The following is a 27,424-nucleotide window of genomic DNA, read 5'->3' on the forward strand; positions in this document are numbered from 1 at the left end:
ACAGCACCTTTTCTCTCTGAGAAAATGTTGCACACGGGCCTGGGCTGATAAGGACAACATGCCTGGTTTCTGAACCCACCTATGGGCCAGAGCAAGCAGAACACAAAGATGCTAGTTCACAGCGAGAGGTTTATGGGATGAAGATTGGTCAACGAGAGGACCACCAGCACGTGTGTCACCTTGAAAGATCAGTGGGGATACCTCTCTTAAACGGACGCTGTCATCTCCTACGTATGGGATGTTCACCTAGTCTAGACTTGGTTATAAAAGGAGTGAGCTGAGACACCTGGAGTTAGAGGAAAGAAGACTGGATGGTGACTTGGATACTAGGAAAGATTCAGCTAAGTAATTAACTCTATGATCTAGCTCCTTATTCTACTCTTATTTCCCCTTCTCATTTGTAAGGTAAATGATGATAAATGCAATGTAAACAGAGGGCTTACTTTACCTAACTGGATTTATCTCACTTGGGATATGAGATGCACAAATTCTGTGACAGGGGCAAAGCTCTAAAGGAATGTAAGGTCATAATACAGTCCTTAAACCAAAATATTCAAAGTTCATACTTTATTGTCCTTCCTCTTCTCCCATTAAAAAGTCCATGGAGTTCTTGGAGAAGTAGGGTCAAGACTGACATCTCACCTCCACATATACACACATCTTACAATAATAACCCTGGCTTTCTTATTATAGGAGAGTAAAGTAATTGATGTTTATAATAAGACTTAGGCATCAAGGAAAGGTGAAAAGGCTGAGCATGTTTTGAGAAAAAAGGGTGATGTCCAACATTTTCTGAGTACTTACTTTGTGGCAGGTCTATAATCTATGTTTTGTGTAAATTTTCTTGTTTGACCCTTACAGTTCCATGAAACAAGTACTGTTATCCCTATTTTACAAAAAGGGAAAAGAAGAAGCTCAGAGAAATTATAACTTGACCAAGGTCAGAGCCAGGAGTATATGATGGAGTCGGGATTTAAATCTAGACAGTAAGATTCTACAGCCTAAGCATTTAACCATATTATACTATAGTGCCTTATCTATATTTTCTATAATAAATGTATTACTTTCATAAATTTCAGTTTTAATTAAATTCAGTTTATACATTTAAAATAATTGAGAAAAAACTGTAAATATTTAGTAAGATTTTCAGGTCATACTCTAAGCTCCTCACTTCTGTTATAAATCTTCATTGCCAGGTAATGCCAAAGAATTTGCAGTAATGGGTTTCAAGAAGTAGGAAGTAGTGGAAATTGGCAAGTAGGATCCAGTCACAAAGAGTCTGTTTTCTTAATTCGGCAATCAGAGTAATGACTTGTGATAATTTCAGTGAAATGGGGGACTAGGTTACTATGGCTCAAGAGGGAAATGGGAGGTAGGGAGTTGAAGATGGTCTATTCTCGACTACTCTTTCCAAGCCAAGCCTGGCTTGTGAAAGGACTGAGGGATTGAGGATGATGATGACAACAAGATAACTTACTAAAAAATGATGGCAGCAGCTGACACTTATTGACTACTTTGTGCCAGGCACTGTACTAAAGGCTCTACATGCATGATATTAACCTCACAATACGAGATAAGAGCTATTATTATTAACATTTTATAGCTAAGGAAAAAGGCACAATTAAGTAACTTTCCCAGGATCATTCATCTAGTGAGTGGGTAGGATTTAAGACCAGGATATATATGCTCCTGCTCTTAAACACTGTATGTTATGTTGGTAGCTGGAGAAGACGTGGATGAGAAATATAAACATATTCATATGCTAAAATGGCAGCAGAAAGGACGTGACTCAAGACTGCGAAGGTGCAGAAAATAGTGGAAGGCGGCCCTGGAACTGAGTGCAATTTCCTCTGAAGAGGAAAATAAGGGAAAGGATATATGCCATGAATTTCTAGGTTAAGACAGGCCTAGTGGCATCTCCCTTTCCTCTGAAGCAGGAGTGATCACCTAGAAATCTGGGGCAAAGTTGAGGTAGATGCTTAAGGAGAGCAGTGAGGATCTGGAATTGCCTCTAAGAGAAGTCTCAGAGCCAGAGAGAAGTCCTGCATGGAGGACATAGTCTCTGGATATGGACAGACCAGGAATTACATGCATGATGTTAACCTCACAATACGAGATAAGAACTATTACTCTTCCCACTTTATAGCTAAGGAAACTAAGTAGTAGATGGCATCTACTACTTGAGGGACTGTACTAGCAAGCTGTGGGAAAGACTACATGAGGTAGAGTGTTCAAAGTGTACCTAGCCGGTGCTCAATAGTCTCTCCTCCTCCTGCTACTTCTATTATTACTAGGAAGGTTTAATGTGATTCTGAGGTTACAGACTATGGCTTTTGATGACACCAAATCATACAATTATTCTCCAGCAGAACTCTGCTGTGAAAGTATAGGAATAGAGAAAGTGAATTATTAGACTGATCCAGGTTGGTGGTACATAAGGCAGATGGAAAAACAAGAATATCAGCTGCTTCCTAGTTCTCTGTCCGTGACTAGAAAAAAGGAACTGTGGTTCAGAAGGAAAGTTCTCTAAGCAGTGGCTGTGTCCTCTCCACAGCAGGTCTCCAAGAGAATGCGGAAGCAACTATGTGATATCTACCTGGTGTTTACTTCCTGTTACTGAGACAACTCATCTGACACCAATAAACTATATTAAGATTTTGAAAATTAACAGAACAAATGCTGCTTTTACTAGCAACCTTTAACAGAAGAAAATAGTGATTTCACAGAAGATGTTGTTTCCAAGTAGGAGGAGACTGTCGTTAGCCACTTCCAACATTCTACTACCATTTTACAAATGAGAAACCCTAGAGGTGGTTAACGCCTTTCAGGACAGGTTAACAGTTTTACATCTAGGATTAGAAAAGAAATCTGATACCCTCATTGGAAATGGCAGAGATAACCATATTAGCCACCCTTTACAGCAATGGCTTCCCTTTAAACTTTGAGGCTAAGAGTTGATGGAAGAAGAATCTTAGACCTTTACCAGTTGAAACCTTTATAAAAGTTGAAGATACTAGTTTGTTTTGCTGTGACCGTGGCTGAGAAAATTATGAACAGACAGGACCAGGGAAGGAGAAAGCTCAATTAATGGCCTAAATGAGGAAAATAGGGAGAGAGAGAGGGAGAGAGAGAGGGAGAGAGGGGAAGAGGGAGAGGGGGAGAGGGGGAAAGGGGGAGGGGGGAGGGGGAGGGAGAGGGGGAGGGGAGGGAGAGGGAGAGAGGGAGAGGGGGAGGGAGAGGGAGCGAGGGAGAGAGGGAGAGGGAGCGAGGGAGAGAGGGAGAGAAGGAGAGGGGGAGAGGGGGAGAGGGGGAAAGGGGGAGGGGAGAGGGGGAGGGAGAGGGAGAGAGGGAGAGAGGGAGAGGGAGCGAGGGAGCGAGGGAGAGGGAGCGAGGAAGAGAGGGAGAGAGGGAGAGAGGGAGAGGGGGAGAGGGGGAGGGAGAGGGAGAGAGAAAGCAGGTCTGAATGGCATCTTGAGGACAGTTACCTGGGTGAGACAGGATAAAAATGCACAAGCTAGTTGCAGTGGGGGAAAGGATGGGGCTGAAAGCAAAACCATGAAGCAAACACAACCAACCAGCTTTACAAATATGGGTAAGAAGAGGATTAGCCTATTCCCTAGGAACAGGAGGCTGCCAGATGGACACCAGCCACTGTAGGATCAGAAGGGAGCATCTCCTGGCTCCACTGGTAAGTAAATTCATGACTTGAGAAATGGACAGCACTTTTATCTCTTCCCCTGGATGAGTGTTGCAGCTCCTACTCCCTCTTCCATTGGGCCCCCATGTGCAGGCACAAGCAACACAACAAGGGCAGGTAAGGAGCCTATCCCCCACCCACTGCATCCCAGGAGGAACGGTGCTCCTCTCCTGCTTAAAAATCTTTTGATACCGTTAATGCAAATGCTAGCAGGAGCGCTGGTGAGTCTGTTTCAGTCCTGATTCAAACATAAGGTTCCGGATGGTCTATGTGTGATATTTCTGTATTAGGATCATCACTTGTAGACCCTAAGTTTTATCTTTAAAGCTGGTATTTCACAAACTTCAGTCATTAGCGTATCACTCATTTTTGCTGTAACACTTTTTACTTAAGTAAATGAAAGCTGCTCACTTATTTTTTACAAATAGGCCATAATTAGAAAAACAACTGTTACAAAAACAAAACAATGCTATCAATTCCAGCTAGATACTATTGCCAACAAAAAATTGATCACCCAGACATATTATAGGCACCTCAAACTCAACAGTTCCAAAAAGTAAACTCAATACTTTCCTTCCAAATCATTTCTATTAACATATTAAAAACTTTGTTTACTCATCTATAAAGTGGAGATAACAAGAATTCCTATACCTAATGGGGTTATTGTGAGAAATGAATGAAATAATGCATGTAGGGTGCTTAACAAGTGTCAGTAACATAATAGGAGCTCAATAAATGTTGGCTATATTTGTTATTTCTGTTCTCAGGTGCTAGGAATGCTGAGCTCCAGTCCTGCTCTCACTGAAAGGGGAAATCCAGTCGCAGTAACTTCTGGGTGTCTAGAGAGAGGGTGGGGGCTGGAATGGAGAAGGTAATGACTATTGCATGACTCATGCAGCCAGATATTAAATGTGTACTTTGCAAACACTTCTATTTGAAGAGAATTAAATTAGGTAATGGTTAAAAATGTAAATATATATAGGATTTTAAAAAGGAACAGGGTGTATTTCACAGGTCATTTAGAATTGAAAAGAAATCCTTTATAAAACTGCTGGGCAGTGCATCCGAGAGCCAGGTGCCCTGGCTCACAAATTCTGTTTTGACTGATTTCAAATGTGTACTGGGAATCACAGATAACCTGATATTGTTTTGGTATTTCTACAAATTGAGAAACTCATGTTAATAGCCAGGATCTGCAAAAGCTATCAGAGGCCCAACCACATGAAGTATAATGCTAAGATAAGCTAAAGAAACTAAACGCACATCTGAGCGAGTGAACACTGCCACACTTTGTAAGCACTCCCACTCAATTTCTGGAAAATGAGTTCTGACAGTTTCAGATGACATGAAAACAATTAAGAAAATGAGGCCAGGCGGTACAGTGTTGCACATACAATGGCTGTGGGTGCTGGCCTCAGTCTTGTCAACAAATCACCGTGTGTGTACAAACACTGTCCATAGCTGGCTGTAGCTTAAAGGGGATGAATGAAGCCTACCGTGAAGAAGTGAATTACCCAGCATACTTCCTACCTACTGCAGTTCTCTGTAATACAAGGGTTCTCCTTACTCCCAGTTTTGGAAATCATTCTGCCTCATCAATTAGGACCACCTAGATTAAGCGTTAGATAAGAGATACAAAGGCATGACCCATCCCCCCAGGCTATCTGAAGCTGACCAGAAATAGAAACATACACACTAACAACCTAACTGTTTGTTACAAATCTTTTTTTCTGGTCTTGCCAGAGTGGAAAGCAAAACTGAATTCTTACTAGTCATTGCTTTTTTTCTTTTTGCGGTACACGGGCCTCTCACTGTTGTGGCCTCTCCTGTTGCAGAGCACAGGCTCCGGACGCGCAGGCTCAGCGGCCATGGCTCACGGGCCCAGCCGCTTCGCGGCATGTGGGATCTTCCTGGACCAGAGCACGAACCCGTGTCCCCTGTATCGGCAGGCGGACTCTCAACCGCTGCGCCACCAGGGAAGCCCTAGACATTGCCTTCTGAAGAAAAATTGTGGTAAAATACACATAAAATTTACCACTTTAAAGCATGTACCCCAGTGTCACTGCCTGTTTTTATCCTCAGATTTACATCACCTCTCTGGAAAAACTCACAGTGAGATATAATTCACATGGCATAAAATTCCCCTTTTAATTAAGTGTACAAATTCAGTGGTTTGGGGTATATTTGGAATTGTACAACCATAATCACTATCTAATTTTAGAATCTTCTTATCACTCAAAAAGAAACCCATATCCATTAAGCAGTCACACCCCTCCCCCCTTCCACCTTCCCCCAGCCCATGGCAACCACAAATCTACTTTCTGTCTCTACGGATTTGCCTATTTTGGACATTTCACATAAATGAAGTTGTACAATAGGTGGCTTTTGTGTCTGCCTTCTTTCACTTAGAACCTTAATCTGGTCAAAGTTCATCCATATTTTAGCATGAATCAGTACTTCACTTTTTTTTTACAATAGAATACTGTCCCATTATATGGATAATACACAATTTATTCACCCACTGATGGACATTTGAGCACACATGCTTTAAGGGTAATTTTATAAACATCAGGCTCATGTGGTTCTTAAACAACACCATTCTAATTGAGGATGGAAATCAACACATTTCTTTATCTGGAGAGGTATTTATTTCTACCTCCAGCTTTCTGGCATTTGCAAAAGTGGTTCCCCACAGTTCACGCCCTGAATCTGATTTAATAACTCCTATCTAAGTGGTTATTGAGGCCTGAGGTTAGGATCATAATTATATTTTCCTGCAATCATTTACCACTAGATCCCAGCTTAGGCTGAAAACATTCCTGGAGGGCAGAGACTGTTGCTTGCATTGCACCCAGCACAATTCCTGATCCCACTAGGGTCTCAGTTAATTATTCATTAAATGAGTAAGTATCAGGTACTAATTCCTAAGTCATTTAGTACTAAAACTGTGCCAAAATTTAAACACAGAACAGATACATACTAATAGAATGTTACTCTATTATTATTAGCAAAAGTATTTTAAAAAAACAAATCCATTGGAAAATCCCTTCTAACTCTGATGTACCGTCTCCTAAGAAAGGGTAAAACTATGCTAGTGGAAAGGCATTTGAGAAGACCATGTGGTGGGGGCAGAGAGTAGGAATGTGCCAAACAGCATTTGCTTTAAAAATCTAGGACAGGGACTTCACTGGTGGCGCAGTGGTTAAGAATCCACCTGCCAATGCAGGGGACACGGGTTCGAGCCCTGGTGTGGGATGATCCCACATGCCGTGGAGCAACTAAGCCCGTGTGCCACAACGACTGAGCCTGCGCTCTAGAGCCCATGAGCCACAATTACTGAGCCTGTGTGCCCCAACTACTGAAGCCTGTGTGCCCTAGAGCCTGCGAGCCACAACTACTGAGCCTGCGTGCCACAACTACTGAAACCCGCATGCTCTAGGAACCACGTGCTGCAACTACTGAGCCCGCATGCCATAACTACTGAAGCCCGTGCACTCTAGGACCCGCGAACTGCAACTACTGAGCCCGCGTGCCCCAACTACTGAAACCCGCGCACCTAGAGCCCATGCTCCACAAGAAGAGAAGCCACCTCAATGAGAAGCCCACGCACCGCAACAAAGAGTAGCTCCCGCTCGCCGCAACTAGAGAGAAAAGCCTATGCAAAGCAACAAATACCCAATGCAGCCAAAAACAAATCAAAACAAAAAAACCTATGACAGGCAGAAGTACAGTAAACACTTTCAAGTGATAATTTGTCATAGGAGCTTTCCTGATGACATGTGCTTAGTGGAAAGCAAATCTTTCATGCACAGTGAAGAGTACAATATTGTTTTTGTATAGACAGAAATAAATAGTAATGGCCCTGTCTAGGTTACAATGGATCTACTACAATGGATCAGTAGACTGAAACCCCGTATATAGCCCATACAGATGTTTTTTTTTTTTTTTTTTTGGTGGTACGCGGGCCTCTCACTGTTGTGGCCTCTCCCATTGCGGAGCACAGGCTCCGGACGCGCAGGCCCAGCGGCCATGGCTCATGGGCCCAGCCGCTCCGCGGCATACGGGATCCTCCCTGACTGGGGCACGAACCCGTGTCCCCTGCATCGGCAGGCAGACTCTCAACCACTGCGCCACCAGGGAAGCCCTACAGATGTATTTTTAATTGTTATCCAAATTTAATTGATGGAAATAAGAAATGATTATATTCTATCATTTTTTCCAGGGTGATAACAGAGGCAATAATTATTTATGTGAAGTGTTCAAAATTCCTCAACTGAATCACAGTGTAAACTCTTCTCTTACATCAGACATCCCCCAAACATATGGTGTTAATCATTACAATGTTAACTAGCTCCAGCTGATGTTTGAAAAATACTTAAAACTACTCCTGAGGCTCATGACATGACATGATCCAACACTTGACCGAAGCACATTAAAAAGTTCCAATGCAGTCATTTTCTGCCTGTAAAAATAAAGACACACTATACTATGGGCTAGAGCTTTGATTATAGTATTTTTCCAATTATATAAAGCATGTACAGTAACAAGATGAGGAGAGAATGGCTATTCTGAAATGGATGAACTAAGCAACATAGTAAAAAGAAAAAAAGGAAAAAAAAAAGGTTGTGGCGGGGAGACACCATACGCTAGAAAAAAAAATATCCTAAGTAAATCAAGGTTCTCAGTTATTTTTTTGCTGTTTAATTACATAATTTGCTTTTATGAGCTATCCCAATTTTAGAAAGAAAAGGTATAGCTGATATAATGGTACCATGAAAATTGTGTTGATGTTAGACCCAATTTCAAGTTATACACTGAATTCCTCAATTTTTAATCATAGATTTCTCAAGCAAACTGTGACACTGAAATAGCCTCAAGGAATTGAAATAGATTTCAGGAATTAGATTTCAGGAACTGAAACAGATTTCAGGAATTGCTAGTATGTTGTGGAAAACATCAACTCATAGGTGGCAGAAATACAAACTGTCAGGACTTCCCTAGTGGCGCAGTGGTTAAGAATCCGCCTGCCAATGCACGGGACACAGGTTTGAGCCCTGGTCCGGGAAGATCCCACATGCAGCAGAGCAATTAAGCCCGTGTGCCACAACTACTGAGCCTGTGCTCTAGAGCCTGCGAGCCACAACTACTGAAGGCTGCGCGCCTAGAGCCCGTTCTCCGCAACAAGAGAAGCCACCGCAATGAGAAGCCTGCGCACCGCAAAGAAGAGTAGCCCCCACCCGCTGCAACTGGAGAAAGCCCGTGTGCAGCAATGAAGACCCAATGCAGCCAAAAATAAATAAATTAATAAATTAATTTTAAAAAATACAAACTGTCTTCAATTTAGCAGTTTAGGATTTATCTGCCATACTGTGGTAACTTTTTCATTTAAGCACAAAGAATAGAAAAATAATCCACAAAGATAATTTTATAAGGCTTCCTATATTTCTAGGCCTATTGTCCCTTCATTTTTCTTAAACAAACAAAACAAAACAAACAGTGCACCACTATTGTTTTATGCCATTGTGTTTGCCTTCTCAGAGAAGCAGATACACAAATATGAGCTATTACATTAACAAGTCGTAGAATTTAGGCATAGAACAGTGATTAGTTTCATCCTTATGTTCCAAAAAGAAGTTAGACTGAAGAGTGGTGACACTGTACTTGATTGCCTTTGTGTGTCTGAAACACACAAGCTGCCATACATCTATCTGGGTTTCTGCGTGTTAAGCAATGTTCACAGGTGAGATGAGGATGTCATGCTTCCCTCTTCTCACAGCCTCAACAGTAGCTACCCACCATCAATTATTATAGACCTTCTTACCATTCCTACAAGCATGAATTTTCAGTGGATAGAGATGGTATAATTCTAGGTAGTATTTAAGAAGTCTCTAGGTGGTCCAAAACTCAAAGATAAGGTATTATGGTTCTTAGATGAAGTTATCAACTATCATGTGCTTGTAGTCACAGAGGCCAGGATTCAAATCACAGTGCCATCATATAGTACATACACCTCCATGACCTTGACCAAATTATTTACCTTTTAAAAATCAGTTTCCTTGCGCAAAGTGCAAATAATATCTACTCTGATGTGCTACTTTGGTGATTAGATCTAAATTATATAAAATGCTTATTAGCACAACTCCTGTCACACAGTAGTTACCTAATAAATAATGACCACCCTGGTAACAGAATACAGTATTAAGAAAAAGATTTTGGGACCATAATACTAATGACCATTTAATGGAGGCTTAGAAATAAACTTTAGGGAAAGGACTAAAACAGCACACCATAATTAAAAAATAATATTTAAAACCTTAAAACCCATTAAAATTCAATGTAGTGAAGTAAAGGCTCATAGTTGATTCTGTTGCAGAGATTCATAAACTCAGTAATCTATCAGTCTTTAATAATATCGGGTAAAAAGAATAGTATACAGGGTGTGTTAAAAATATAATTTTTCTCAAAAAAAAATTTTAAATGTTCTTATAATAAATCTCTATGAAGTCCAAGCTCATTTATTTTCATTTTTAAGAAAGTTCGGTGTAAACACAATTCACCATTATAAATATCTACAATCTGCATAAGCCAATCTTTTTGCAATGAATACAGCATTTCTAAATATGGTTTTCTTTAAATATTGTGCTTATTATTTGCTTCTTGTAATTCACTTATGATTACTCCTTATATATTCCCTTTACCTTTACTTCTTCATTTAAAATTTTTCTTCAGTTGAGTAACAGTTTTGATTGCTTTTAGAAATGCAATGATGGACAGCATTTTTAGCTCTGCTATTTTTTGGTGGAATTGCATAGCAAGCCATTAGGTTATTACTAAGAGAATAAAACCAAAAGTAAAAATACCCACGTAAATAGGCCTTATCTGTGACTGCAGAGACTCTGGCACAGGATTATAAACTGTTATAATGAGCAGACTGAGCTTATTAAATAATACAAAGGATTCATGGAGAATATTTTTGATTTACATAGGCAGAAGATTTCCTTTTATTATCAAAAATTAAAAATAATATATTATTCTTGTTTAGTATATCAATGCCATCCTAAGTATATTTCTTATATCAGAAAGAAATATATGTGTACAGAATTTAACCATACCTTCAAAGACATCTGTCATTTTGCAGATATGGGCAAATGTAGCTCCTGTTGCCCAGGTATATACTACATCCATTAAGTGAGGTTTAAATGAGCTTAGGTAAGTCTCCTCATCAATTTCCAATTTGGCTTCTGCTGAAACTTTTGCAATTCTTTTAGCACATTCCTTTGAAGATAAAAGATATACTTAAAATTTCTTACTTAGGATCTCCCGTATCACTTTTTCTTTAGGTTTCTAAAGTCAGTATTCTACAATACAATATTTTTCTTCCTAGGTAATAAGCCTGCAATTTGGATATTCTGCTTCTAAGTAGCCACAGTGCCTGTTCCACTGCTGAGTAATCAAACAGCAAAGTTTTCCACTACATTAATTAAGAAAAACATATCAAGAGCATGATTTTCACCCAGTAATACCTTTTCTACAAAAACCAAAACTCTTCATTAAAATTATTAAACAGTAACATTTAACTCATCTCTAATTGTTTCATTAAGAAAACAAAGACAATAATAACAAGCCAGACTCAGAGAAACATAAATCCTATGGCAAAATGATGCTTTTTCTCCAACAATGCTTTAAAAAATATAAATCTTAATATTTCCTTTTCCTTACAATAGGAAGTTAGATTTCATTCTTTTCTCCTTGGTAATTGAGAAGGTCAAAAACTCCTAGGCCTATTAAGACTTCCCTGATTCTGGAAGTTTAAATTTCTTAGTAATATTAAGGAATGTTAAATGTTCCATTTAAAGGGGCCTTCTTTTATGATTTACTTTTCATTCCTCTCTTGCAGTGTCTTATAGTTCATCTTTCCCTATCTAATGTTGAAAAGACAGATAAAACCATTCTTCCCAAGAAAAATAATAAAAGAGACCAATTCATTACTATAAACTACTGTGGCTTTGAGGATCCAGAAATAAATCATTTCTTAGGCTAAAACAGATTTTAAAACCTGATTTTAAAATTTGTTGTAAACTGAGATGGAAAAATGTATAAAAAATTAAGTTAACTAAATCTATCAAGATGCTATTCTTAACACCAAGGAAAATGATGCAGACACTGAATTGTTGGTATAGCCTATCTACATTATGCAATGTTAAATCTGTACTCACAGCAACTCTATATAACTTAACATTTTGGTGAGGGAGAATGTTTAATTTTTAAAATAAAAATTACAAATGATGTTATTAAAACAGCAGTAAATGACAAGACTAACATCAAATGATATTTAATCCTGAAGGAAGCTGTCTCTGTGGAATAATAAATATTATGATTAGACTGTCACAAATGTTTATTTCACAACATACTATTCATAAAATATGTAGTTCAAAAAAATCTTACCTGCATTTGACGAAGTGGTCCTGCTAATTGCTCTGTTAATTTGGGCATCTCACTAGACTATAAAAGAAAAAGAAGATTGTATGTAAAACCCAAGTTTAAAATGCAGTGTATACTATCTGCTTTTATAAACAAAGCTTCCATGATATCCATTAATTTCAAATTATAAGACCTCAGTCATTAGCATTTAGAGTTTCTAATCAACTTAGTTTGTGTAAGCAAAATTATCACTCCTCTCATCCTGAATTATACTATTCTCTTATATTTCAGAGGAAAATATTACACTGCTAAATTTGCAAAGTGTGCTAAACTAGCTATTTTCTGTGACCATAAATGGAACTGGAGAAAATATTGTAAACATGCATAGTAGTTTAGTTACATCAACATTTATAAACTGTTGTATCATACTTTTTTGAAACAGTTTGGCTTCTAGGCAACTCTCACTCTGTGGAAACTAAAAATCTTGGATAAAGAACATTAGAAATAATGCCCTCAATTTTAGTTTTACCCAGATATTTCTAGCTCTCTAACCACTTTTAAAATATTTAAAAGTTTAGATGAGTTTCAGTATTCTTATTATTGTCTTCCCACTAGTGAAAAGTCTATCAGTTTCTCAATTAGAATAATTGAGTTTCAGGTCTATTACTAATTAGTCAAATAAACTTGGACAAGCTGCTTGAATTCTGTGTGTTAGTTTCTTACGCTGTCAAAGAGAGTAAGTCAGGTCCTCAAAACCTATAGACTTGTGATTAGAATAAAGTTATTATTAAGGAACAAATTTTGACAAAGATAGACTTACTATACAAAACTAAAATTATTACAGGAAAGGTATGTATGTATATATGTGTGAGACAATTTAAAGTAATTATAGGTAAATTTAAAAAAAGCAACTATACGTTAGTTGCAATAGATCTGCCTTTACTTTGAGCATCAGTATTTATATAGGACTTGGTTTTGATTTGTATCATGAATGAACTCCACATCTCAGTTTAGTGAAAAGTACACAAGACTGTAAATGTCTTGTGTCCATTCACGATCAACTGTTACTGATCTTTTCCTCTCTCCTGGTCACTGTAAGTAGAAGGCACTGGTCCTGATGTAAGTAAGCTACGTGTCATTTTACCAATATTCTCCTACCAGGTGAGTGCGGTTTGCTGCCTATCTCTCCTTCAGGTCTCAATTCAAATGGCACTCTATCAGTGAGGCCTTTTCTAATCACCTTACTTAAAACAGTAACCCCAGCCCTCGCAAAATTTCTACCTGCTTCCTCTGCTTCACTTTTCTCCAAAACCCTCATCACCTTTTGTCATAACGTGTGTATTTTATTTATTTATTGTTTATCTTCATCAACTAGCATACATGAAAGTATCATGAAAGCAAAAAGTTCTGCTGTCTTTCTAGTGTCTAGGTGTCTGCATTGCACATAGTGAGTGCTTAATAAATATTTGTATGATACTTGATATTTATATTATAAACACTATGCAATCTTTAAATTACTTCTAATGATATAAAAAATAAGGGGGCACGGTATTAGAAACAACATGCTTTAAAACAGAAGTTATCAGCATTTATGACAAGTATCTTACTATATTTACCTTCCTTTCTGGCTAGAAAACATACTTTTAAAGTATGAACAGAATTCCACGGTACTTTCAGTACAATTATCCATTTTGATGTTGAAAGGCACCACACCACAAGAACTGATGACACTACATATAACATAGCAGGGCTTCACTGAACAAATCTCAGCTACATTTAGTGACATCCTGCCCCAAGATTTAAGAGTTGTGTTTTGGCTAGGCCCAACTCCCGTGAAGAGGTAACATACATGGCCTCTCAGAAGACAGGATTTTTTTACTGCCACATTAAAAAAAAGCACAGTATAAGAAATTAGCCACAAGACAAAGTCTGACACAGGCAGAAGATCACCAATCCCCAGATAATCTCTAAACCTTATATCTGTTCAAAGAAAACTGGACAAACATTCTAAACAATTATCTTAGAAATTAATGTAATAAACTTTTGAACCTAAGGAAAACAACAGCCAAACATAATATTTTGTGAAGAAATGCATTCCTCACATGCAAATTAAATTACTTCATGGGTGCACAGCAGGCATTCTTATGAGAGCATAAATCATTTCTGGATTACTGTCCTATTTGTTATCGTTGCCACTGCGGTTGTAATTCTGATCTGTAATCAGAGAGCTGAGAGGAAATACCCACCTACTCCAAGAAGTTATGTATTTGATCTGATTAACAAATAAGGAAATAGTTAATGGATAAACAGATCGACAGCAGAACTGCAAAACAAATCTGTCTTACACAATTTACTTTTTTAAAAGTTAAACTAAGTGTATGTGGTAAAAGGTTCTCTAAAAATTTATATAGTAGCAACATTATTTTTAGAAGGTAAATGTGCCTGTCTTACTCTTATTTTGTCAATTTTATACGCAATGAATAAAGTTTTGAATTTGAAATGTGAAACATGCGTTTTACTTTTTAAAATAAATCATACTGGCTTTTGCAATAAAGTAAATGACGATTAGTGTCCTTCTGGTCCATCCAGCATTTCGTTTTTTGATTTCTTAAGAGCTGGTGAAAGTCAACTAACTACTCACATGAAAAAATTACTGCCAAGCCAGTGATGAGAATCGTATGGCCATTATCTCAAATCTTGCCAATGAAAACTAAGACTTCAGCCTCTACTACAATCAGCTGCCTCAGTTATTCTCCAAAATTGAGAAGAGGAATATTAATTCAACCTCACTCCCTTTTCATTTTTACTAGTTTTGCTTAATTTTACCTTTTCTTTTTCCTTCTAGACTGTCTGACTAAGCTAGACCTTCAAATAATGCACTGGGTTTTATAGAGCAAATTTTTAACTTGGAATCTGATTAATGATGATTGTCTATAAATAAAATTCTAGTTTACTTTCTTTTCTGATAATATACATTTAATTGTTTCTCTCTTACTAAATTTGGGTTATAGTTGCATTGATTTCTAATAACATTACCTATAATATGTAAATATGCAGGCATATTTTAAAAATTAAAAAATCCATAATATTATTAAATTATAAGACATGTAAATTAACAAGTAAGATGTGCTAAATCTATTAACTCACATTCTCTTGAAACACGAAGCAGCTTAGTAGTGCTGTTGCCTGTTCTGCAGATAGGTCATTGAAGAGGCCATTAAACATCATCTCAGTTAGAAGGAGTTCGTCAGCACTATACAGCCATAAACAAACAAAAAAAAAGAGAGTAAACTCCAAATGTCAGAATATAAAAACACACATATGTACCCACACATCCTTAAGATATAGTTTTAAATAAAATATGTTATTTGAACATGAGGACTAGTCAGTGAGGAGTGACAAAGATTTATTTAACTAAGGAAATGGCAGGTCTTTATATTTACCAATATATGAATAATAAATGTGAAATGGGTGTTTCCTATAAAGAGCCCATTCTAGCAAATACCAAAATGCAGATATTCATTGAAATAAAGAATCATTTCTTAACTCTCAGAATACCATAAAAATTAGTCATTAGCATTTATTACCTAGGTCCAAGGATCTTTTAAATGGTTTTCAACTCAATTATTTTACAAATAATTTAAAAAACAATGAAAAACATTATAGAAATCTTAATTAGAATATACCCATAGCAGACACACATTTTATTCACAGTTTCCTAGTGTTGAGAATGTTATAAATTGCTGCTCATCAAGACTGTTATCTATGAATCTGGAGTATATCCATCTAGTAAATACAATTTCAGATTTCAAACATATCTATAATAGGTACTAGCTTATCATTACTTCTGTTTCTTCTTGCACTTGCCTTGTCCATATTACTGACTCCAGATTTTAAATACATCTCTTTTAGGTTCTAGCTTACCCTTACTTTTGGTTCTTCTTTTGCATCATCTAAATACAGTATTTTAAAAGACTATGACAAGGGCTTCCCTGGTGGTGCAGTGGTTGAGAATCTGCCTGCCAATGCAGGGGACACGGGTTCGAGCCCTGGTCTGGGAAGATCCTACATGCCGCGGAGCAACTAGCCCCGTGAGCCACAATTACTGAGCCTGCGTGTCTGGAGCCTGTGCTCCGCAACAAGAGAGGCCGCGATAGTGAGAGGCCCGCGCACCGCGATGAGGAGTGGCCCCCACTTGCTGCAACTAGAGAAATTTAATAGAGATTTATATAGGCAATTATGCAAAAAAAGTTGAGGAGCCTAAAATCAAACTGAAGAAACTCAAAGCAAGTTTCAGAAGATCTTTAAAAAACATTATGCAGGAACAGGGAGCAAGGAAAAGGTCATGTTAAATAAAAGAAACACCATGTGTGGAATGTGGCAACAGACAGGATAGAAAGGGAAAGGCACGAATACACTAAGTTATGGAATTTATTCTGAAAGCAATACAGAATCACTAAGAGACTTTTACCAAACAATGACATGGTGGGATTTGTGGTTTGGAAAGACTATTCTGAAAGCAAGAGTATAAAGGATGGGTTATAGAGACTTATAAACAGGATGCACCTTAGTCAGTGGGAATAGTTAAAACAGCACAGAGGTAGGAGAAAACAATCATGAAGATGTGAGAAGAGAGCTAGAAGGAAGAGGAGGAATCTAGGACAACTCCCCAGTTTTTGCCTTTAGTGGCTGGGTCTTATTTAGCAAGACCAGAGGGAGAGGCAAATTTTGGGGGAAAGGTAACATACTTTGATATGTGATATTGTTATCACTCTCTCTCTAAATATTCTTTCTTCTAAGACTAAAACTAGCTACAGATATCTAATAGAAATTAATTTCGATATTAACTATTAAATATCAATACTACATTAACACCACAAAGAAATAATTCCAATAACATTAATTTTGGCATTCAAATCAGTAGATTGGTGTTATAGTCTAAATTTAATCCTGGGTAAATTATTAGCCTTATAGTGCCTAGGTTTCTTTAAGTACAAAGTAGGAAAGCTTAATTTTATCACAGCTTAAAGGAAAACTACAAGCCTGTAGGCCAAATCTAACATGAAGAAATGTTTTATTTAGCTTGCACAGGGACTTACAAAAATAATTTTGAATTAGTCTGTGAACATTTAAAAATCAAGAGATTTCACCAAAAAGAAAAAAAATCTGGATTTTTGACTTTTCTAAGTTGAATACTCTGATATCACATTATTCTGTAATAATTAATTGGGGCTGGGTAGTCACTGCCCCCTTTTGGAGGCCTAGAACTGTCCTGTTTGCCACAGAATCTTGGCCCCTGCCGGTATCTGAATTCATATCTGAACCAGATGATCAATAAGAACAATATGAATAAGTCTTCATCAGGAATACCCAAAACCATCTACAAGGCTTTTAATTCTTTGCCTGCATCCATTAGGGCCTTGGTGAGAACATAAAAACTGTTTCAAGATGTCTTTTATGGAATCATCAAGAATAATGGTCATGACTATGGCAAAATAAGTATCTTCAAGATGATGGCAGTCAAGTGGGACCCTGAGCCAGAACATCTTAAAGAGCCCTTCCAGCATTTTGGACCCACAGAAACAATCGGAGAGAATGAAATGACTTCTGTTTTAAGTCATTTAGTTTTAAGGTCATTTGTAATGTAGTAAAAGATTACCAAAATAGACAACAGCTTATATCCAATTTACAAAAGTTTATATCCGATTTCAAGCTGTGGCCTATAACATGCTATACTCTAATACCCTACTGTTAGACCAAAACTTTACATAAAAAAGGATAATGATTATTAGATGAAGTTTCAAGGTGGGAAAATGTTCCTAACTGTAAAAATAATTAAAAGTATACAAAAACCATATATAAACTAAGGTTACAATTATGTAAAAAGTCCACAATGCATTAAAATAAAGAAAAAGGAAACATATGGAAGTACTAATGGTGTCTGTGTTAATCCTTAATTAAGGATTCAAAAGATTTTTATTCTCCCTTTCTAATTTCTCAACTTCATGATCAGAACCTGTATTTTAATATGGAAGGCATTGTACAACTTTATATTTTTAATATAGCTCTTTTTCTAAAAGATTAATAGCCCTCATTTAAAAAACAGTATCCCATTTTAGAACCAGTTTTCTAGAACAACCAGGTTTTACCTGCTTATTTCACAAGCCACTCGTCCTTTCATCTCTATGACATCAGAAGACGTAGCAAATCCCAACCTCCTTAAAACACGTTTGCGACATTTGAGCTCATCCATTTGTAGGACAGTTCTTGCTTTCTTTAGTTCTCGCTTTGCGGATTTAATGTCTATTGCAATCTAAGGCATATAAAAGTACAAAAGAAGTTCAATAATAAGGTAAACAAAATGAAATGATGTTTAGTCATGAAATGAAACAAAAAATATTATATTGGGGGCTGGGGGACGTGGAGGAGAACACAGGAGTTTCTTACTGTCCCAGGGTATTATACAAGAGGAATGATGTATCTGAGGTAGCAATGACATCAACTCCAGCTTTTCATCCTTAGGGAATTAGGGGGTAACTCAGAGAATAAGGAAAGAAAGATGAGAGTATATGAATCTTATCTCTCAACTACTTATATTTCCCTTATGATGCCCTGAAAAGTGTTCCTTCTCTTTGCCCTCAAATTTTATAACAAATCTGCCTAAGCTGGAAATGGATTTAGCAAAGAGAATAGGTCTTTATTCTACAGACAGAGATGAATGCTTAAAAGGAAAATGTTATTTTGAGGTCATCCTATAGGGTAGATGAGTTTTAAAATTCCATTAATCAGAAAATATTACATACTTTTCAACTGTGACAGCGGATGACAGTACAAGAGCAAGAAAACACTGCGATCCTGAAGTGGAGGCTTGAAGTTCAGAAAGACACGGACAGAAAAGTTTAGGGATTGAGAAGTAGAAATTCAAAGACTTTGGAATTTTGCAGATGATTTATTAAGCTTCAACTGAGGAGTAGAAATGTTGAAGGCAATTATGGTGGTCAGTAACTGATATTTATTGACAGCTAACTATAAATCCTGTTTTTTCAAGTGCTTTACATTATTTCATTTAATTCTTACAGCAATCATATAAAGTAGGTAACTAATATTAAATGTGCATTTTACAGATGAGAAAACTGAGGCAGACAGAGATTACCAAGATCAAGATACTGGTCAAGATCACAGAGCTAATGAGTGATAAAAGATGGGACTCAAACCCAGACTATCAGACTCTAGAATCTAAACTCCTAGCAATTATTTACATTGCTATGAACAGATATATTGTCATAATGCTAGGAGGATAAGAAGGAATGCTTTATATGTTAGACAACTCTATATTACCTAGCATGCTCTATCAGGCCTATCAGAAAAAAAAAAAATTGTCTTCTAAAATTTCTTTAATTGAAGATGCGCCTATATTAGCATAGAAGACTGCTAAGTACCCAGAGGCGTATAAAGCTTAAAGGTTGGTAGAAGACAGTCTACTATTTAAGATTTTTATCATAGTAATTTTTATATTGATTACATGTTGAAATGTATTTTGGACATATTGAGCTAAATAAAAATCTTATTAAAATTAATTTCACCTGTTTCTTTTCACTATTTTTTTAAAGTGGCTACTAAAGAATTTAAGATTATGTAAGTGGCTTGTATTACATTTCTACTGGACAATGCTGTTCTATATCTCTTTCTACATACTTTAAAAGAACACAGATATCCATGTTTATAAATGAATAAATACATAGGTACAGGGGCTTTTCCCACAGAAGTGAGGCCAGCTTCCTTTTCCACTCAATACAATTAGGACTTCTTTTCCAAAAAGTACATATAAATTTACCTCATTTAAAAAAAATGGCCATGTTGATACCCACTGTGTGGATATGCATAATTCATGTATCTAATTTTCTACTGATGAACACTGAGGTTGTTTACATTAATTTGCTTTTTCAAACAATGCTACAAGAACATCCTTGTATTGCCTCACTTTGTAGTTTCAGTCCGAGAGGACGGGAAAGCTGAATCAGAGTATGAACACTTAAAATGTTGACAGTTGAGGGGTCAGATTTTGAAGGCTTCCTAGGCAGGGCTAAGGAATGTCAAATCTATCCTGCAGTCACTAGGAGGTCAGGAGATCATTAAAAAAAAAAAAAGACTTGTTTTTTCCCCCTAAGTTGTTAACTCTTTGTAGTTTTCTTTCATTAAGAAATGCAATACAAGCACATTACAGAAGATGGGGGGTGGGTGGGAGTAGGATTACCTACTATAATCTCACTGCCCAAACACAACCACTTAAAGTTTTCCTTTCAGTCTTTTCTGGTGTGCGTTTTTACTTTTGCTGAATTGTAATCATAGTCCACAACGATTTTAGGTCCTACTTTTTAAATTTAATGTTCCTGCATAAGCATTTTTTCCATGTATTGCAGTCTTCATGACAATTTTATTTAGCCAGTCTTTCAACCAGACACTAGGGCCTTTTTGTTATATTTGAGTGGCTCAGATAATGCCTTTCTCTGTGGCTTCAAACCACCTTCTCCGTGGATACTTTCCAGTCATCAGTCAACCAAACTCAAGTCTTTCTGTTCCTGTGTTGAAACTGTTAAGGATGATTCTGGTGGTCAGGTACGGAGTAACTGGAAGCAGGCAGGGAGCTGCTGCAATGGTCCCGGTGACAGATGAGGCCAGGAGGACAACTGAGTATCCTCAAGCTTTTTGTGTCTCAGTTTCCTCATCTTGAGAAGAAACCTTCATAGTGGGCCACAGCATGGTGTGCTACATGTTCACTGAGAACACACCTGCTGTGCCCAACATGGCACAGGGCCACATCACGTTAGTTCACAAAAAGCTAGAAAGGGGCAGTGCTGTAAAACTACGAACTGAACACATTACTCTATTAAGCCAAGAAGTTTCTACTTATATTATTTATTCAATAAATACTAGGCATCTACATTATAAAAACAGATCATTATGGGAAATATGGAAGAGCACAAATAAGCTTAAATGAAACACCTGAGCCTAAGGGGCTTAAAATCTAGTTTGTGAGACAGGAAGACAAACATGATAAAATAGCCTGTGATAAAAGCTGAAAAAGCCTAATAGCAAGGAGTTATAAACTTCAAGGAGGAAGTGACATTTGTATATACAAAAGATTCTAGTTGAAGAGAAGTGGATAGTGGAAAGAAATGTATTCATTTCAAAAAGCTTTTTCTAAATTCATTATTCAGAATGGCTGTAAGAATGCTTTTACTGGTTAGAGAATACAGCTAGTTAGCCTAAAAAGGTGAACTACTACTTCATACCACTAGGATGGCTATAATTAAAAATACAGATGAAACAAGTATTAGTGAAGATGTGGAGAAACTGGAACTTTAATATATTGCTGGTGAGAATGTAAAATGGTGCAGCCACTTCAGAACACAGTTTGGCAGTTTCTCAAAAAGTTAAACATAGAGTTAAACACAGTGTTACTCACTGACCTGCAATTCTATGCTAATTCCACCCAGGGGAAATGAAAAGATACGTCCACACAAAAATGTGTACATAAATGTTCATAGCAGCATTATTCATAATAGCCAAAAAGTGGAAAAACTCCAAATGTTCATCAACTGATGAGTGGTTAAACAGAATGTGGTATATATATACAATGGAATATTTTTCGGCCATAAAAAAGAATAAAATACAAATTCATGCTACATCATGGATGAATCTTGAAGGTATTAGCTAAGTGGAAGAAGGCAAACACAGAGGCCACATATTGTATGATTTTTTTTAATATGAAATCTCCAAAATAGGCAAATCCATAGAGGCAGAAAGGAGATTTGTAGTTGCCAGCAGCTGGAGGGTAGGGAAAGGGGGAGTGACTGCTAATTGGTATGTGGTTTCTTTTTGGGGTGATGAGAATGTTCTGGAATTAGATAGTGGTTATAGTTGCAGATATCTGTGAATATACTAAAAACCACTGAATTGTATGCATTAAAAGGGTGAATGCTATGCTATGTGAATGACATCTCAAAGTGATCAACTTTTTTTTACTGGTAAGAGTTGATAGTTTACTTAAAAGACAGCTAGACATTTTCCTGTTTTAGGTGATGAAACCAATAGGAAAAGAAAATGAAAAATACATACTCACTTATATAGTGAAATACTTAGAATTCTATGATAAAAGAGTTTCTGCCATACCTGTGCTTTTTTTTCACAAAGCGTATACACAGTTTCCAAATTTGGATCATTGTGAAGTGGATGAGAATACATTCGATGCTCAAAAGCTTCTACTTTCTGGATGACTTTTTTCAGACCTTGATCTTGAATGCCCATGTCATCAATAGGATCTAATAAGGGAACACCATCAGGAAAACGTTTCTGAACTTCCTGAAACAAAATATTTAAAATTCATTTTTCATCTTACATACAAAATTAGTTAAGACTAAACTAAATACTTCCTTTTATGTTTTCTCTATGTATAGACATGTATTATAATTTATTAATAATTCTAATATTTAAAGTTTAATAGTTTTGGGTGCAGCACCATTTATTGATAAAGCCCATCATTGTATATTTAGGTTGTTATAACTTCTTGCCATTATAAATAATCCTGTATTGAACATCTCAAGTGTAAATGTTTTCAATATTCTGATTACTTCTTTGGGGCTGATTCCTAGGGAGGGCACTACTGAGCTGAAAGATATAAACTTTCAAAGGGTCCAGATCCCCATCACTAAATTTTTTTGTAACATTATTTGACTGTTAAATATAATGAACATGTGAGTTCAGGGAAGAGATAGGTAACTATAGGCTGGTATCCCACTGGGAGACTTTCAGAGTCTTGGATAGGGCTTAAAGGTAAGATAGGATTTGGCCAGTTAGAAATAAAAAAAAAGTGTGGGGGGGTTACCCACAAAATCTTTTTATAAAACTGTCAAGAGAATTATTCATTTCAAGAAGCTCACCCATGGACCACAGCTTAAAAATTCCTACTGTACACTGAAAGCATCCTGCTTTCTCAGATTTTAGTACATAGCCTTCACTACATAGTAAATCCTTTTCAAATATTTATTGACTAACCAACTAAACCAACTAACAAAGTGTCTTTCTATTTTCCTACCGGAAAATAAAATTTTCTGTAAAATCTTAATTTTTCCTATTGAAAATAAGACTATTTCATCCATGTATTAATTATACTGTAAAGTAGTTAAAAGTCCTGGCACATGATTTTATACATAAAACTTTTTTTTTTTTTTTTTTTTGCAGTACGCGGGCCTCTCACTGTTGTGGCCTCTCCCGTTGCGGAGCACAGGCTCTGGACGCGCAGGCTCAGTGCCCATGGCTCACGGGCCCAGCCGCTCCGCGGCATGTGGGATCTTCCCAGACCGGGGCACGAACCTGTGTCCCCTGCATCGGCAGGCGGACTCTCAACCACTGCGCCACCAGGGAAGCCCTATACATAAAACTTTAAATACACTCTATAGTTATTTTCATTCATAACGAATAAAGCAAAACATATTTAACACACAATAGTGGCCATGTTTTCCTCTGTGAGCCCTCCTTTAGCCTGACTTTGTTGCTAGATTCAAAGAGAGGACAGTCTACATATAGATCTGCTGCCACTATCTTTGTTAAAAATGACTGCCACTACTGGTAGTGTTTATAGGTTTTCTGAAAGAAAGCAATATATTTAACAGCAAATCAGCTGCCTCGTTATAAACCCTATTTATATTTACATAAAATTTATATTTAATTTATAAAATTAACGTGTATACCTGTATTGATTTTAAAACGCTCTGTCTATTGTCCAGTGGTCGAAGGTCTTTAGGAATGTAAAGTCTAACACTGCTGATAGCGGACAGGAGATGCACCAAAACTGGAACAACCTACCAACAGAAAAGTTATATATATATGTTACAATTAAAATTGAGCGTGTTCAAATTCTGCCATTTCTTAAATTTAGCTTGAATTCTTAAAAGGAAACTGCATTTACAATATGTGACAGGTATAATAAGTAGATAGTAATCATTGTGGAAGCTTATATCCTAGTAGAAACTATATTTAAAAAGTAAAAACAAATTTAAACCTTTAAGTAACAGGCAAATAAATGGTACATAAAAATAAGTGATTCCCTTAACACAGAATCCATATTTCATTCATTTTTGCACCCTCAGTACTTGCTACTTTTTAAATACCTAAAAGTACTATAGCACTACAGAGGAAGGTAAGACTCCTATTTAGGTCTATTTAGGTTTAGTTGGCCACATAAGACTCATGTAATCTCTGGATGGGCCAGAATGAAGAGCTGAAAAGAGGTTTCAAGCAGAGAAAACAGTATACTCCATTAGACATAATCTTGAAGAAAACCTATCTTCAAACTTTCTTCCGTGCTTTCTCCTGACAAGAATACCCTTCCCTCACCATCAAAAATGCCATTTGCTTTCTTTAAATTTGCTCCCTTTAAATTCAGACTCTATAAACTGAGGAGAGGTTAACATTCTCACAGATCCAACTTCGTCAGCTTATTGGTCTCCTTCTTTACACTGATCACCACTGGAAAAACAACTGTCATTCACTTGCTGATAAGAAACATATTCACTGTGTTTTACTAAACAAAATGGTATAGCGGCTGAATGTGGGTTCTGGAGTCAAGACTGCCTGGGTTTGAATTCAGTCTTCTGTTAGTTGTGTGACCTTGATCAAGTCACCTAGAGTTTTTAAGCTTCAGTCTCCCCATTTAAAAAATGAGGATAAACAATGGAACAGAACAGAGAGCCCAGAAATAAACCAACATACCTATGGTCAACTAATTTATGTCAAAGGAGGCAAGAATATACAATAGAGAAAAGAGAGTTTCTTCAGCAAGTGGTGTTGGGAAAGCTGGATGACTGCAATTAAATCAACGAAATAACAACTCTCCTTACACCATATACAAAAATAAACTCAAAATGGTTTAAAGACTTGAATATAAGACATGACACCATAAAACTCCTAGAAGAGAACATAGGCAAAACATTCTGACATAAATTGTGGCACTATTTTTTTTAGATCAGTCTCCCAAGACAAAAGAAATAAAAGCAAAAATAAACCAATGGGACCCAATTAAACACGTATCTTTTAAGAACAAGCACCTTCTCCTGCATAGCCACAACATTATGAGATCGTAGAAATTTAACAATAGTACATCATCTAATATATAGTCCACATGAAAATCTCCCCAACTGATCCACTAATGTCCTTTATAGACTCCTACCACTACCTCTATGACCACCACCACCACCACCACGACCACCACCACCACCACCACCACCACCACCACGACCACCACGACCACCACCACCACCACGACCACCACGACCACCACGACCACCACGACCACCACCACCACCACGACCACCACGACCACGACCACCACCACCACCACCACCACCACCACGACCACCACCACCACGACCACCACGACCACCACCACCACCACCACCACCACCACCACGACCACCACCACCACGACCACCACCACCACCACCACCACGACCACCACGACCACGACCACCACGACCACCACGACCACCACCACCACCACCACGACCACCACGACCACCACCACCACGACCACCACGACCACCACCACCACCACCACCACGACCACCACCACCACGACCACCACCACCACCACCACCACGACCACCACGACCACGACCACCACGACCACCACGACCACCACGACCACCACCCCACGACGTTTGGAGCCAGGATACTACTACTACTACTACTACTACTACTTCTGGATTCAGGATCCAGCCAAGGATCAGTTACTACATTTAGCTGTCAGGTCTCTTAGTCTCCTTTAATCCAGAATACTCTCCACCTGTTTTTGTTCTCTTATGGTATTAACATTTCATATAATTTCAAATGTACAGAAACACTGCACTAGGATAAAAAGCTCCCATATACCTTTCTTCAGATTCACCAATTCTTTGTATTTTGCCCCATGTGCTACAACACCCTCTCTCTCTATATTTATGTATATACATATACACAGACACACCCATACAGCCACAGTACAAGTATGAAAAGAGGGAAATTAATGTCGATACACTGATAGTATCTAATCGACAGTCCATATTAAAAGTTCATCTACTTTCCCAATAATGTCTTTTGCCCGGCCTTCTCCCCCACCACTCCATGGAGCGAAACTAGGATCATGCATTGAACCTAGTTGTAATATTTCTTTGTTCTTCTTTAATCTAGAACACTTCCTCAGTTCTTCTGTGACTCTCAAGACATTGACATTTTTGAATACTATAGGCCAGTTATTTTGTAGAACGATTCTCAGTTTAGGTTTGTGTAATCATGAAGAATCATCAGACTCAGGTTATGCATTTTTGGCACAAGTGATTTTTTTGTTGTTGGTCTCAGTCCATTGGTCAACATTACTGGATTGGTGATAGTAACTTTGATTACTTGATTAAAGTAACATCTGCTAGCATTTTCTACTATAAGTTACTACTTTCCCTTTCACAATAAATTTATAGGGAGATAAATTTATAAGAAGTTGGGGCTTCCCTGGTGGCACAGTGGTTAAGAATCTGCCTGCCAATGCAAGGGACACGGGTTTGAGCCCTGGCCTGGGAATATCCCACGTGCTGCGGAGCAGCTAAGCCCACGTGCCACAACTACTGAGCCTGAGCTGTAGAGCCCGCAAGCCACAACTACTGAGCCCACGTGCCACAACTACTGAAGCCTGTGCGCCTAGAGCCCATGCTCCGCAACAAGAGAAGCCATGACAATGAGAAGCCCGCACACGGCAACAAACAGTAGCCCCGGCTCACCGCAACTAGAGAAGCCCACACACACAGCACCAAAGACCCAACGCAGCCAAAAATAATATAAATAAATTTATTTAAAAAAATTTATAATAAATTTATAGGAGATTCTTTATAGACTTTGTAAGTATCCCATTCTTCATTAAACTTTTTTTTACATTTTTAAAATTAATTAATTAATTAATGGCCGCATTGGGTCTTCGTTGCTGCGTGTGGGCTTTCTCTTGTTGTGGCACATGGGCTTCTCATTGTGGTGGCTTCTTTTGTTGTAGAGCATGGGCTGTAGGCGTGCAGGCTTCAGTAGTTGTGGCATGTGGGCTCAGTAGTTGTGGCTCACAGGCTCTAGAGCACAGGCTCAGTAGTTGTGGCGCATGTGCTTAGTTGCTCTGCAGCACGTGGGATCTTCCCGGACCAGGGCTCAAACCCATGTCCCTGCAATGGCAGGCGGATTCTTAACCACTGCGCCATCAGAGAAGTCCTTCGTTAAACTTTCAACTCACTAGTT

General features: G+C 37.7%; 1 protein-coding gene across 1 annotated transcript in view; it reads right to left on the reverse strand.

Moving 5' to 3' along the window:
• MTREX (Mtr4 exosome RNA helicase) overlaps positions 1 to 27,424 on the reverse strand; it is a 127,018-nt gene that overhangs the window by 2,754 nt on the left and 96,840 nt on the right. Inside the window, exons 20-25 of the mRNA XM_082624149.1 lie at positions 23,869 to 23,979; positions 22,292 to 22,480; positions 18,268 to 18,431; positions 15,266 to 15,371; positions 12,143 to 12,199; positions 10,810 to 10,972 (exon numbers count right to left, since the gene is read on the reverse strand). Coding sequence (XP_082480275.1) covers positions 10,810 to 10,972; positions 12,143 to 12,199; positions 15,266 to 15,371; positions 18,268 to 18,431; positions 22,292 to 22,480; positions 23,869 to 23,979 — 790 coding nt within the window. The remainder of the gene's footprint in view (positions 1 to 10,809; positions 10,973 to 12,142; positions 12,200 to 15,265; positions 15,372 to 18,267; positions 18,432 to 22,291; positions 22,481 to 23,868; positions 23,980 to 27,424) is intronic.

Source organism: Mesoplodon mirus (assembly GCF_964341445.2).
Source record: "Mesoplodon mirus genome assembly, chromosome: 5".
Lineage (NCBI taxonomy): Eukaryota > Metazoa > Chordata > Mammalia > Artiodactyla > Ziphiidae > Mesoplodon > Mesoplodon mirus.